Raw genomic sequence first — 15,178 nt, 5'->3', positions numbered from 1 at the left:
ACCTGCCCACTCTGATTCCCGAAGAGGAAAGGGGTTCGAGAGTGTTGCTATACCACAGGACCCTTGCGGACAAGCTGATGGTAAAATTCCCAGCCGACAGCGCTAGTGGCAGAAGGCGCAGTACCGAGGGCAAGGTAGCAGGGGATGTGCGTAGATCGAGCAGCATGTACATCCCAGGCAGTGCAACAGTCTTTAAGGGCCTGGCCAGCTTTATGGCTCCCCACCAAGACTGTGTCACCGCTCCCCAGTCACGGCTGAGTCGGCGGGAGCACTGTAAAAGGATGGTGAGGGAGTACGTAGCGGATCGCACGACCATCCTTGGTGACGCCTCTGCCCCCTACAACTACTGGGTGTCGAAGCTGGACACGTGGCCTGAACTAGCGCTGTATGCCCTGGAGGTGCTTGCTTGTCCTGCGGCTAGCGTCTTGTTGGAGAGGGTGTTTAGTGCGGCTGGGGGAATCATCACAGATAAGCGTAGCCGCTTGTCAACCGACAGTGCCGCCAGGCTAACACTCATCAAGATGAACAAAGGCTGGATTTCCCCAGACTTCTGTTCTCCACCAGCGGACAGCAGCGATACGTAAGCAATACGTAGGCTGCACCCGCGGATGGAAGCTACGTTCTCTCTCACCATCCAAAACGGGGACATTTCTGCTTCATCAATCTGTGTCTAATATTCCTCCTCCTCCTCCTGCTCCTCCTCCTGAAACCTCACGTAATCACGCTGAACGGGCAATTTTTCTTAGGGCCACAAGGCTCACTCAAATAATTTTTCTGAACAATTTTTATAAGTTTCAATGCGCTTAAAAGCGTTGGAACTTTAACTTGAACCAATTTTTCGTTACACTGGGCTGCCTCCAGGCCTAGTTACCACTTAAGCCACATTAACCAAAGCGATTCACCTGCCATCTTGGTTGGGCATGGCCAATTTTTACTGAGGTACATTAGTACTGTTGGTACACCAAATTTTTGGGGCCCTCACCTACAGTGTAATCATAGCAATTTGTATGTTCTTCGCCTGCACTCATGGTACAGAAAGGTGTGTGGGGTTGGCCTACACTTTAGCTACATAAATGTAACTTGGGCCTTGGCTATACTAAGGCTACTGACATGGAACGAAGACTGCGCTCTCGCTATACTGCTTCGGAATTGTTACTGGGGCCTGTCTTGAGTGCTACTATTGCTGACATGGAACGAAGACTGCGCTCCCGCTATACTGCTTCGGAATTGTTACTGGGGCCTGTCTTGAGTGCTACTATTGCTGACATGGAACGAAGACTGCGCTCCCGCTATACTGCTTCGGAATTGTTACTGGGGCCTGTCTTGAGTGCTACTATTGCTGACATGGAACGAAGACTGCGCTCCTCCTATAATGCTGCTAGTGATATGTTAGTGGGGCCTGTCCTAATGCTACGGCTGAAATGTTACGAATTCTGGCCTCTGCCTATACCGCTGCTAATGGTATGTCTCTGGGGTGTGGAAACAGAGGCTTCCCAAAGACATGATAGCGGCGAGGCCATTTCCCACCAACGCGGTTACTGTAAAGGTGCATATAACCACGGACACGTGGAGAGGACACGTAGTGCCTCAAAAACATCCCCCTCCTCCTCCAACAGGGAAAACATTCTTGGCAAATGCCTTTACATTGGTTCGTCTGGTGGCAGTCCAAGAATTTCACCTTTACCGACACAACGAGAGCCCCCCCACCATCCCCCCGCCACGGCCCACTTAATCCTGGCCGCATTCCGAAAACCAACAAAATACAACCGTGCTACTAGGTCCTCAGTCACCACCACATTACCACCAACGCGGTTACTGTTAAGGTACATATTACCAGTCTGACTGGGGCATGCAGACACCTTGACAGAATGAATAGTGTGTGGCACATAGGTTCCCCATTGCTATGCCCACGTGTGCAGCTCCTGATGGCGGTGGCACAGGATTCTATTTCTCATTGCTTCTGTACAGCATTGTGGGCTATCGCCCCGCCCCTTTTAAAGAGGGCCGCTGCCTAGCCATGCCAACCCTCTGCAGTGTGTGCCTGCGGTTCCTCCTCATGGCAGACGCACTTCTAAATAGACATGAGTGTGGCATGGCATGAGGGCAGCTGAAGGCTGCGCAGGGACACTTTGGTGTGCGCTGTGGGGGGGAGGGGGGGCGGTTGGTCAGCATGTAACCCAGGAGAAGTGGCAGCGGAGTGTCATCCAGGCAGTGATTGTGCTTTGTTGTAGCTAGTGTGGTGCTTAGCAAAGGTATGCCATGCTAATGAGGGCTTTTCAGAAGTAAAAGTTGTTGGGAGGGGAGGAGGGGGGGGCCCACTCTTGCCGGTATTGTGGCTTAATAGTGGGACCTGTGAACTTGAGATGCAGCCCAACATGTAGCCCCTCGCCTGCCCTATCCGTTTCTGTGTCATTCCCATCACTTTCTTGAATTGCCCAGATTTTCACACATGAAAACTTTAGCGAGCATCGGCGAAATACAAAAATGCTCTGGTCGCCCATTGACTTCAATGGGGTTCGTTGTTCGAAACGAACCCTCGAGCATCGCGGGAAGTTCGTTCCGAATAACGAACACCCGAACATTTTGGTGTTCGCTCATCTCTAGTTAATACCCAACACGCACTGCTTTAAGATTGTTCTAAAAACACATCTTTTTAGGTAGGCCTATCATATTTCCCAACTGAGCTCTTCCCCATCTACCCTGCTTCTACACTCTCCCTTTGGAAACCTGACCTCCTTTTCCCCACTGTATTCCCCATACACCCTATTGCACCTGTTACCTGCTTATTCACAAATACGGCTGGTGTTCGACTCGTACAACTTTTGTATATATGTATAGCACCCTATATATGTGTATGTATATTATATTATTTCTTTTCCCCCTGGATTATATAGAACAAGCTTTTATTCCTCTTATGTCACCCCTATTTCCTAATAGTCTGCAAGTTCTAGTGACCAGGGTCCTCACCCCTGTTGAAACTGTTTATTAGTTAAATATTGTATGTTATGTCTTGTATTGTATATGTTCCCTCTGACTTGTAAAGTGCTGCAGAATATGCTGGTCCTATATAAATATTTATGATTATATTGACTAGCACAGTCTGCGGCACTATCCCATACAGGAAAAAAGGTATACTGATGTATACCAGCCTGACAGAAGCCAAAAGGACATTCTTTTGGCCTCCATCAGGTGAATGGGGGCCTATGGATTAATTTGAGGCATGCTCCAAGAGCCGTTGTATGCTTTAGGTGCAAGCGGCACATGTACACTGTAAATGCAGTGTGAAAGTAGTCTAAGGCCCAATGTCCACATGCGGATTTGATTTATTAAATTCACGTGGATCTCCTGTGTGGGAGATCTACAGCTCTAGCCGCCCATAGAAAACAATGGGGCGCCCGCAACTGAATTAAACCCTGCGACTTTGATTTTTGGGTTCTTTGCGGATGCCCTGCGCGGGTCTAAAATCACAGCATGCTCCATTTTATCGCAGATGTGGCTCCATTCATCTCTATGGGAGATGAAAACACACAGTCCGCGATCACCTGCAAGCCATGAAAAAATAATTTTTAAGACGATCTGCATTGAAAATCCATGCATGCCGTGGACATTGGGCCTAAGAGTTTGGCGAGCAGGACAGAAGCCTAACTCTGGGCAGGCACACAATCCAGTTGTCTTCCAGGGTTGCACTTTAGTACTGTTTTAGTTTTTGTACATTAAGTTCTATATAAATGACAGCTCTACCTCCTGTTGGTGCACTTTGCAGGGAACAGAAGCTGTGACCTCTGCACTTGCTGCTTCCAAATTGCTGAAAGAGCTTTCTCACAATGAACTTGAAGCCGAAGAAGCATCAGCTATGAAAGAACTATCTGCAAAGTTTGAACATCTAGCAATAGGTAATGCATAGCATCCCGTTACTCCTGTTTTAAAGAGGACCTGTCAACTCTCCAGACATGTCAGTTTTAATGAATACTTGTAATCTCTATGAAATGACAATTCTGGGGGCATCTGTTTCTGCATTGTGCCATTCCTCCTGGAAATCCATGATTAAAGTGATCTATTGGGTGTTACCATTCGCCTTGTCAATAGGGCCTTTTCTTACAGTTTGATGCAGTCAGCACTGATTGTGTGAGAACATACCTTATTGTGAATATGGTATTTATTTGGGTAAACTGGTAGATGAGAACAACATGGGTGCAAAAATTGGAACAAATTGGAAAATCCCTTTAAGTTCTTTCTTAGCCAAGAGTTCTACTGTTTCTTACATAGTCTTTTGAAGGATTTCACTAGCCCATACTGAAAAAGTAGACAACCCTTCCCCCTCTCAATAAGCTCTTAGCTATGAGAATAATGGTGAGCTCAGTTCCATCTCTCTTATTTGACAGACAAATGAGATCTTTTTATATTCTGGTTTCAGTAGCACATGTAGAACCTAATGACAGTGTGTGGAAGGAACATATTTGATTTCATTCATAGCTGGCATTAGTGGTGATTTACATTCTACGTGCTCTTGCTGCTGTTTATTTAATGTTACTTGAGTACTAGGACACAATGCCATCCCATTACCTGGCATGGAATAAAGTAAATGGTACAACACAGTGTTCACCATTCTTCTAGGTCCAACCATGCATTTTTCCAAATATTAGTGGGCACAAGTTGACTTTGTAGAAAGTTTAGCTCAGCTCACAGAATGGTGGCCATCACTAAATTATTTTAGGGTAAATATGCTAAAGTATGGGAATGGGTTTCTCATTTTGTTTTGGACATCCTGATATATAATTTGTATAGCCTTGGATTACAAGGCGCATATGGTGACTGTTTTAGTTGGTGTCGGCAGTGGATTTTTTTTATATATAGATTTTTATTTTATTCTTTATTTTTTTACTTATTTTTGGAACTATTTTTTTTTTTTTTACCACCTATGACATCCTATAAGATCTCTGGGGGTCAACCACATGTGTTTTTTTTTTTTTGTTTTTTTTTTTTTTTATTACACACTTTTTCTTTGTAGCTGAGGCATCCATAGGAGCCCCAGTTACAGGGCAAAACATCCCCTGTAGTGACAACAGTCACTGGCAGAGCTGATCAGGGTCTGCTAGGATGCTGCAACTCAATTATGACGGGCACCTGGCAATCATGTGATTGCCGGGTTGCATACTGGAACTAACACTTTCACTCTCATTTTTTGAGTATATGGCATTCATTGAGCGCTATGTAGCCAGGAAAGAAAAAAGACAGAAGTGGCTAAAAAAAAACGCTTCTCCGGCTGTGTCTGACAGCTGAGGCCCGACCTGCTGCTGCTTGATTACAGGAGCAAAGACTTTAATCCAATGCTGTATTTTTACTAAATTTACCACTCTATATCCTTAAGGAAGTTAAAGTGACCATTTTATATGACTGTATTTACACTTGTTATCCTCCTGTTCTCAGACCCCTTGGTGTTTATGAGGTTTGATCCTTCTCTTATTTTGAGGGGTGTATAGTTTATATTGAAGTGATATTTCTAAGGAACTCTTAACCACTGTGATTGCATCCTTTGGAGTTATTCTTTGATATTTCAAATCATTCCTTGTTATTATCCCACTAACTGTAGTTTCTCACATTTTATGATTTCCTTTGACAGATTTTTATTTTAAGTAATCTAGTCCTATGTGCTTTTTATTACATGTCAAGTCAAAACCACATCACATACTAATCGGGAAGATCACTACTATGCTTTAACCAACAAACAAAGAAAATGTATACCTCATTTCCCACACCCGCCCATACACCATCAAACAGCCTAACTCTACCAACTTCTTTCAAGCAAGATCTGCAAACTGTGGAACGTTTTAAGCTTTCATGTGCTGTTCCTTTTTTAAAAATAAAGTAGCACAAAGTGAGCACAGTGGTCCTATCAACATACAATAGTGGTTGGGTCTGGGACATTTACTGTATGTTGAAAATATTGTATTTTTAAACCATAACGCTATGGAAAACTGGAATTTGGGTGTTAAACCCCCAAAATGTCATCCAAAAGTAATACAAAATGAAGATTAAAGAAAATGAAGTGATTAAATAATATAGATAAAGCAAGTCTTTACATACAACAGAGAGAAATGTCTGAAATGAAGCCCACAGTTACCTCTGAGTACCGTAGTGGAAATATGGCTATTAATGGCCTCTAACATTTAATCAGAACCCACCAGAAGTGTGGCATCTGATGATGCCACACTAGGATCCACATGGAGCCTTATAACAAAAACTTCCAAAAATGAAAAAGCCCATCGGCAATTATTCCTTTAACCCCTGGATGGCGGTAAGCAGCTTTGCTGTATATGAGACTCTCAGGTGGCAGGTTACAGTAAAGGAAATAAACATGGCTATGGGATAGAACTGTCGTAAAATGGGAGTATGCACAACGTTTCATTATAGTTATACCCCATAGCCACTCAGTTATATTTTCCTGATTAGTCAAACAACTGCTGGATTACGGTTTCTAAATGCTCATTCAATATCCTCTGTCTAGAATCTGCATACAAGGTGCTCATGAGATGCTATCTGGTGCCAGCATGCAGAGCACATTACATACCAAATTACCCCTCTTCACGTTTTAGGGGTTGCTCCAACATGGGCACTATGTTTCACATGTGGTGGACTTGCCCTCAGGTGGTCCACTTCTGGTCAAGAATCTATCATCTAGTCTATAATCTGTTTTCATGTGAATTTGTCATGATCCGTTGGTGGCTCCATAATTTCATGACACGTGTGCCTTATCCCATACCCAAGTGCATCATATTACTTTCCTCCTTTTGGATGCAAAGCAAATCGCTCACTTGTGAGAAAACAAGAAGGAATTTACCCATCCAGGAGGTTAAATCTAGGATAGACAGGTTTTTAGAAATGAGACGTTATTTAGTATACTTCTACAATAGAGCTCTTTTACTACGTAGAGTAGGCTCCCCCAGTTTTTCCCATACTCTCACTCCCTTTTTCTTGTCTGTACCCTCTTCCATTTCTCCTCTTTCAATTAGAGATGAGCGAACCTACTCGTTTAGGACGTTTTTGCACTCGAGCACCGCTTTTTCCGAGTAACTGACTACTCGGACGAAAAGATTTGGGGGGCGGCGTGGTGGAGTGGAGGGTAGCAGTGGGGAACAGGGGGGAGCTCTCTTTCGCCCCCCCCCCCCACTCCCCTTAATTCTAGCCTTTATATGGTATTCATACAGAGACATTGCAGTGTTTTTGCTAACCTCTTTACTGAAACTAATAAATCTTTAAATGCCTGCTGGATGCTGTAAATCCCTTTCTTTGCAGAGGACAAGAACCTATTCACCGCCCTGTACAGAATACACAGTGTGCCAGAAAAATACCATGGAGCTGCATGTCTATAGGAGCCGCTCATCTTAGTACTGGTGAAGAGCAGTAAAGGACATGTAGTGCCATACTGCACTGCAGAGAGGCACTAATAGGCAGCCAATCAACGCATGTTCTTGCCAGTGAAATACCAGATAACCTGGATTACCAGATATACAGATTAGCTAGATTTTCCAGCAGGATGTATGTGCTGCGGGTCCAGACTGTCTGTGGTATTGCTTGCCGAATCTGGTTGCAAGTTACAATGAGCCAAGAAAGACCACTGTATACTGAAAATATTGTATCTTGTGGCCAATGTAACTTGAAGGATCACTGTTAGAGATGAGCGAGCGTACTCTGTTCGGGTTTTTTGCACTCGAGCACCGCTTTTTCCGAGTAACTGACTACTCGGACGAAAAGATTCGGGGGGTGCTGGGGGTGAGTGGGGGGTTGCAGAGGGAGGTGGGGGGGAGAGAGAGGGCTCCCCCCTGTTCCCCACTGCTACCCCCCGCTCCACCACGCCACCCCCTGGCGCCCCCCGAATCTTTTCGTCCGAGTAGTCAGTTACTCGGAAAAAGCGGTGCTCGAGTGCAAAAACACCTGAACCGAGTACATTCGCTCATCTCTAATCACTGTGTATTCAGGGCTAGACTAAAGGCTTTGACCTCATGTTTAAAGGGCAAACTTGGAACAGTCTGCTTGACTTATTTTAAATGCTCAAGGTTGACAGTTCTGACTACAGGACTGTATTTTATAAATGTAACCCTCATTGTTGCAGGTGTGTTTAATGAGTGTTACAAGAGTAGCGAGAACAGAGCATTTAAGTTGCTGGTACGACGCTCTTCTCTCTGGGGTGATGCCACTTGTCTGCAGCTGGCTTATGAAGCTGATGCACGGAATTTCTTTGCACAGGATGGTGTCCAGGTAAGACAACATATCTTGCATGCTTTCTAGGGATTTCTAGAAGACCTTTCATATAGGACACAATATTCCGCAACAGCATTGCAGAATATGCCGCCCTGGGGAAGATTCAGCCCACACTGCTAACTTGCAGAATTCTACTAGAAATTCTACATCAAAATCCGCAGTTAGCAGTACTGATTTTGGTGTGCAATTCAGGGATGGCAATTCCACAATGTATTTGCGAAACAATCCGTCTGAGGGTGACTACCCACTACAGTTTTTTTTCACAGCGAAATTCGCAGCGTTTTTTTTTTTTTCTGCAGGGGTCTATGGGACTTGTAATGTTAAAATCGCGATCGCGCAAAATCGCAATTCATCGCGATTTTGCATGATCGCGATTTTAACATTACAAGTACCATAGACCCCCTGCAGAAAAAAAAACGCTGCGAATTTCACAGTGAAAAAAATGTAGTGGATAGTCACCCTTATGCAGAAGGTCCCCATGGGGTCAGTTCACTACCCTGGAATTGTACTCTGTAACAACCTACTATGGCTTATGAAAAATAATTGAGGACTTATCAATATATTGTAACACTGAGCCCTCTATCCTGGAATATGAGAGTGGGGCGAACCGCCTCTTAGAAACAACTCCATTTGGTTTTGCTACCCCAATCCTTTATATATGTAATATGGTGCTTCAGTGGTTCCCCTTTAAAGAAAAAGTTGCAGACTAAATTAGGTTAGAGCATAAAATGTAACTTTTTTTTTTTTTTGCTTTCTCAAAATACAGAGTTACAATATGCCTGTTGGTTACAACTCTCATAAGGCACTGAAGCTTGGTGATTGCAGTTCACTCAAAGTGCTGCTATTGCTTGAATGTTCCAGAACACACTTGAATAGTTTCTAGAATCTAAGGCTGCAATCACACGGGCAAGTGTAATATCAGGCCGAGAAACCCAGGCTAGTATTGCGCTTGTCAACGTATTTTACCCACGTATGTGAGGTGGTTTCATGCAAAAACACCTTGCAGCACTTCTGTGAAATTGCGATTCTCCTGCGCTTGTTTCACGCGTGTCAGAGGATCGAAAAGTGTTGACTTTCAATGAAAAACCTCACATCGCACGGTGTGGAATGTGCTTTGACTGTCCCATTGAAAACTATGGCGTTGCATTTCGTGGGAACACAAAAAAATAGGACATGCAACGATTTTGTTGAAAATCAAATATCCCATAATGCCTGCTGCAGAGGTCAGCATGCAGCCAATCAGCAGCCAGAGCACTTGACTGAGGTCACCAAATGTGTCCATCTTGCATATGGAATTTCATTGGACACCTACATCACATATTACATAGGCATGGCGGTGCTGCTGAAGATCAGTCCGCCAACCCAGCAACCAATACCCAAGGTGGTATAGTAATACAACATCACAGATATATAGTGTAACAGCTACATTGCATTGACATGACATAGAATTAACACTTGAACCAAATGCCTTTTAATGATTCTTTTAGTCACGCGGATACGTTATTAAACCATGATCACGAGTTGAGGTTTGAAGGTTAGAGATGTTTTTTGTTATTGAAGCCCATGTAATGATGGTGCCTTTCTATTCCACAGTCCATGTTAACAGAAAACTGGTGGGGACAAATGGCGCAAAACACACCCGTATGGGCATTGGTGCTGACATTCTTCTGCCCTCCTCTCATTTATACTAGTCTTATCAAATTCAAGTAAGTAGCCAAGTCCACATTTTCTCCGACCTGAACATATTGATTTGCAATGGCGAGTCATTGGCGGGCAGCAGATCCGCAGCAGCAGGTGGCGTGCAATAGGGAAGGGGCCATGACTCCACTATTGTAAATGTTCATGAGTTATTCCCAATTTCAGGGCTTAGATTCTATTGGTCCATCATTTTTTAAAAATCAAATTTTAATTTGTATATTTTTTTAATAGAAGTTTTGAGCCCGAAAATGGAATTGAAGGCAACAATAGAGTTGAGATGGACAGCTTGGATATTGATATAAAGACTACCGTGGCGGAAATAATGGAATGGTATGTGAAATTAGAATTTTTAATGATGAGCAGTATTCTTTATCCTCTTGTATTAATGCATATTGTGTCGTGTTAATAATCAGCGAGGAAATGAAGGAAAAGAATGAACTTGCACTGCTCAAGCCTGGCAAGACATCTGATACAAAAGCTGGACTCCATGAAGTCACTAAACAGAAGCCACGGCCACGATGGATGCGTCGTTGGAAACAGTTTTGGAGCGCCCCTGTGACTGCGTTCTTTGGCAATGTTGTCATGTACTTTACTTTCCTTTTCCTGTTCTCTTATGTACTTCTCCTGGACTTTAAAAGGCCACCAGACGGTCCTGCCACTTCAGAGATTATCCTATATTTTTGGGTTTTCACTATGGTTTGTGAAGAAATCCGGCAAAGTTTCTTTGTTGGATCCATGCCAGTAACACAGAAGGTCAAGCAATACTTACAGGACTCCTGGAACCATGTTGACATCACGGCCTTGCTGCTCTTCATCATTGGAGTTATCTGCAGGTATTTAACTTACCAAACTGAACAGGATTTGGAATTGATTTATTTATATATATACGGGTTATTCTTTAGCTTGACTCTTAACTCAATGTGATATCATGGCATGCTGTGTCATCAGGGTGGTTTATTTACACTTTGAATTACTTTACAATTTCTTTTTGTGTGAAGATAAGAGAACTATGGCTTTTTAATGGGTTAAGATAACTTTCTATGCAATGCTATCACAATCAAGGCATAATTTGTTCTGTCTCTAGCTTACACTTCAATGGTTTTTCGGCAGAGCCCATCAAAATTGAATAGATCAACCCACACTCTAAAGCCCCATTTACACGCAAAGAGGATCACTCAAAATTCATCAAAAAGATAGGGAGAATGATAGTTTGAGCGATCATTTTACATAAGCTGCTAATGGGCACTAATGCCCATTAGCAGCTTATTACATTCATTTGCATGTAAATGAGCCTCCCTAAGCTGTAAGTAGAGAACAGCAGGTGGTCTGTTATCTGCACACAACCCCTTTGTTCTGTCACGGGACTGCAGCTGTATAAAATGTTATCAGCGCTCCTGTGGAGAACACAGCATGCTGTCCCTGCTATCAGCTCTCTGGCCAAATGATGGATTTTAAACTCAACTAAAAATCATCATTCGGACAAAAAGCAAACGATTGTAGTATTTACACGCACCGATTTATCGCTCAAAAGACATTGTTTGAGCAATAATTATTGCGTGTAAATGGGGCTTAATGTGCATGGACACCACCTGACTGTCTCTTTATGGTACAATTTGGTGGATTTCAGTATGTCTAATACTTTGTGGTGCCAGAAGATAACTAACAGAAATCTCTGCTCTTTTTTAAATTGATTAGAGTGAAGTGCAAGTTGCAGGAGGTACATTGTCTTATAGCTAGCTTTAGGTTAGTTGGTTATTACCACTGTATGCTTAAATAAGAAATTGAGTCAAAATAATCTTGTGATAAGTTATAGATGTATGTGAGAGGATAATCTTGGTGATGTCTGTGATCCCACTATAATTTTATTGAACAAATTTCTTATACACTTAATTGTGGCTAGCTATGAAGCAAACCAGTTCATACGGAGCAGTAATGACCATTTTTTACTCTGCTGCCTGAAATCGAAAGCTTAATAGCATTCTCACCCTAAACTGGATATGGGAAATGGGAGAAAAGGCCCACTCTCTCCTTCATACCTACCAAACCTTTCCTGGTCAAGCAAAAATTAAATTCAGCCCACAAACTTGGTGCTGGTTTATATCCATATATCCCCATTCACTGGACAGAAGGGTCCTGCATGCCTTAGCCCAGCCCTTTAACTTTTGACCAATTTGTATTCTACCACTTCAAATGTTCTTTAGTGAACAAACACAGCTACTTTAGCATAGCATAGACAGGTTTTACTCAACCATGTGGTTTCCTAGGTGTTGACAGATACATATATTGTGCACTAGTGGCATTATGGATGACATGGCAGAACTAGAATTTTTGGTCCCTGAGTCAAAACCTTATTTAAGACTTGTATAAGAGTAAGATAACTTTAGTTATACATTTCAATAACTTTTTCATTTTTAGTGCAGCCCAATAACTTTATTTGAAAGTGGCTTTTGACCTTCAAGAGGTTGGGGACCAGATCAAAATAGTGCATGTTGCTCCTACTGTTATTTAGGTGGATCATACTATTAGCATATAGCAATGAAAAAGAAATCTTCCCACTACTCAACCAAAAACATCAAAGTTAATATCTGTATTTCTTTGTACAGAATGATGGACACCCTCTATGAGTCTGGACGGACCATCCTTTGCTTTGACTTCATGGTTTTTACTCTTCGACTTATTCACATTTTTGCAGTCAACAAACAGCTGGGACCCAAAATAATTATTGTCAGAAAGATGGTAAGTGAAGGTGTAAATGTATCGAACAAGGGAACAGGACATCTTTTCCCTCCATCTTTCTTCCATAACCTCCTAATATTCTCTATCTTTTTTTTTTGTTGTTGACCACATCTAGTTGCAGGCATGTCCATAAGAGGCCAAAGCAAGGTTGTGGATGCCAAATTGATGTGTTTTTCTTTCTTTTGTCTATATATAATTATTTATTTCCAGAATTGTATTTCCTTACCAAGAATGTGAATAACACTTTGTTTCTACCATTCTTCACAGATGAAAGATGTCTTCTTCTTCTTGTTTTTTCTTGGCGTCTGGCTAATTGCATATGGAGTTGCCACAGAAGGCCTCCTACACCCCAACGATACACGGCTGGGCTGGATTTTCCGCCGAGTGTTCTACAGACCTTACCTGCAAATCTTTGGTCAGATTGAGCTAGATAAGATGGATGGTAAGAGACAATTATATGCCCCTATAGACATGCCTATAAACGAATACCGCCACCACAACCTGTGATGTTGTGTCTTTCAGTATGTTGTTGACTAGTGATGAGCAATTAGTGGTATAATTGGTTTGTGTCGGTATCAAGCCAATTTCGCAAAAATATTGTGAATCGGGACAGTCAATTCCGACTCTTATTAAAGTCAATGGAAGTAAAAATCAGATTCACTAATTTGCTCTCCAGAAGGTCCCCAACCCAGCCAAGGCCTCCCAAATTGTATGGGAATACAACAAAACATCTGGGGGACACTGTGCCCCTCCCCGGAAATTGGTAAAAATGGTGTACAGTGGTGTAGGGGTCAATCGTAGCACACAGGTGTGACTGAAAACAAAAGAAGGCCCACATAGGGTCTCCTAGATCAAAGATTGCACCAAGGTAGACAGCTGCTTGTTGTAAAAGAAAGGTCATACATTTTACAAGGAGACATTATGCCAGGTGAACACAACATTCAAGCACAGGCCTGCTCCAAGGAGCAGCTGTAGAGCTAGAAAATCTTCATTTTGGGAGAAGGAAACATGGCAGAAGCAGAAGAAAGAGAGCAGCAGAAACAGCACCTTGAGGCCGCCTGCACACGAGCGGAAATCCCGCCGCGGGATTTCCTGCGGGATTTCTGCCGCTGAAAGTTTGCATAGGAGTGCATTAAAATACGCACTCCTATGCAGACGGCCGCGGTTTGGCCGCGCGAAATCTCGCGCGGCAAACAAACTGCGGCATGTCCTAATTTTCTGCGGGGCAAGCACTCACCTGGCCGCCGGCTCCGGTCTGCGCATGCGCCGGCTACGCGGCAGCCGGCACATGAAAGAGCCGGGGCCACCAGGCGCGGGTGAGTACGTGCTCGTCCTTGCAGGCGTTGGGGTCGGATCGCGCGGCTAGAATTCTCGCTGCCGGATCCGACCTGCTCGTCTGCAGGCGGCCTGAGGGCTGAGTGTGCTCCTGGTGGAAACATGAGAGATGTAGCTCTGTATTTCAATATTGACATATTTTTAAGTTGGGGGAAAAGTAGGAAGAAGAAACCTGGCAGAAGCGGGAGACTGAGAGCAGCAGCAGCACCTTGCGGGCTCAATGTGGTCTTTGATACAAATCTATGCTCAGTCATATGTGAGTACAAATTGCCAGTAGGATCTACCATGGGTGTGCAGAAGTGGGGGAAGTCCATGACTGGTTCAGTTTTACAAATGTCAGATGACGCATATTGTCTGTTGACAGGCAGATACATCTGTCAGTTATCACTCCCTCAGCTATGCTGAACACCCTTTCTGATAGCATACTTGCAGTGGAGCAGGCAAGAACCTCTAAACTAAGTTGTTCAAGCTCTGGCCACTAGTCCAACTTAGACACCCAGAAGTCAAAGGGGCCAACGCCATGTTGGAGTACATCCATGTGAGGATTCGGCCCACGGGCCTTGTGTTTGACACATGTGCTTTAGTGGGAGCCGCTTGAAATGCCAGCTTGGCCCGTCCTCTACCACCTCCGCCGACATGTCTCTTACCCTTTGCTTGCTTTTGTTTCCTTATTTATTTTTTGTCATTTTTTTTATTTTTTGGTTCATATTTTAGTGTAGTTTTATGTAACTTATCAGCTAACTGTGTAATTTGCAGAGAACCAGTGCTAGCTGCATAAGCCTGCAAATAATTCGTAGTGGCCGGACTGGCGATGTCTGTCTGAGGCCGCTGACGTGTGTATTTATAGTTTCCCTGTTTTGGTTTCCTTTTTGTTTTATATTAACAAAGCATCGCCAAGTAAATAAGCTGCAATCCTTGGGTGGCATGATGTGTGAGGAGAAGGCCAGAGTGTAGCTTGTATCTTTGTGAGCTGTCTTTATTTGGCGCAGCATAATTGAATTTTCAAAACCCCACTGCTAGCTGCGTAATGTCTGCAAATAACTCATAATAGCCAGACTGGTGACTTTGAATGGTGTCTGAGGCCACAAATGGAGACTTGCAATGTTCCCCATGCTAAAGCATATGTTGTCTGTCTGCTGCTATATACAAG

The 15,178-nt window shown here is 43.4% G+C and overlaps 1 protein-coding gene across 2 annotated transcripts in view; it reads left to right on the top strand.

Annotated features, from left to right (window-relative positions):
• The window catches only part of TRPM4 (transient receptor potential cation channel subfamily M member 4), a 76,449-nt gene that overhangs the window by 48,899 nt on the left and 12,372 nt on the right, over positions 1–15,178 (top strand). For both annotated transcript variants that reach the window (XM_066607900.1, XM_066607901.1), the window contains exons 13-19: positions 3,764–3,893; positions 8,111–8,256; positions 9,853–9,965; positions 10,189–10,287; positions 10,371–10,790; positions 12,561–12,693; positions 12,961–13,135. In XM_066607900.1, the coding sequence (XP_066463997.1) occupies positions 3,764–3,893; positions 8,111–8,256; positions 9,853–9,965; positions 10,189–10,287; positions 10,371–10,790; positions 12,561–12,693; positions 12,961–13,135 (1,216 nt within the window). The remainder of the gene's footprint in view (positions 1–3,763; positions 3,894–8,110; positions 8,257–9,852; positions 9,966–10,188; positions 10,288–10,370; positions 10,791–12,560; positions 12,694–12,960; positions 13,136–15,178) is intronic.

Source organism: Eleutherodactylus coqui, chromosome 6, assembly GCF_035609145.1.
Source record: "Eleutherodactylus coqui strain aEleCoq1 chromosome 6, aEleCoq1.hap1, whole genome shotgun sequence".
NCBI classification, from domain to species: domain Eukaryota; kingdom Metazoa; phylum Chordata; class Amphibia; order Anura; family Eleutherodactylidae; genus Eleutherodactylus; species Eleutherodactylus coqui.
The sequence above is the reverse complement of the archived record's forward strand: the minus strand, read 5'-3'. Positions and strand labels throughout refer to the sequence as shown.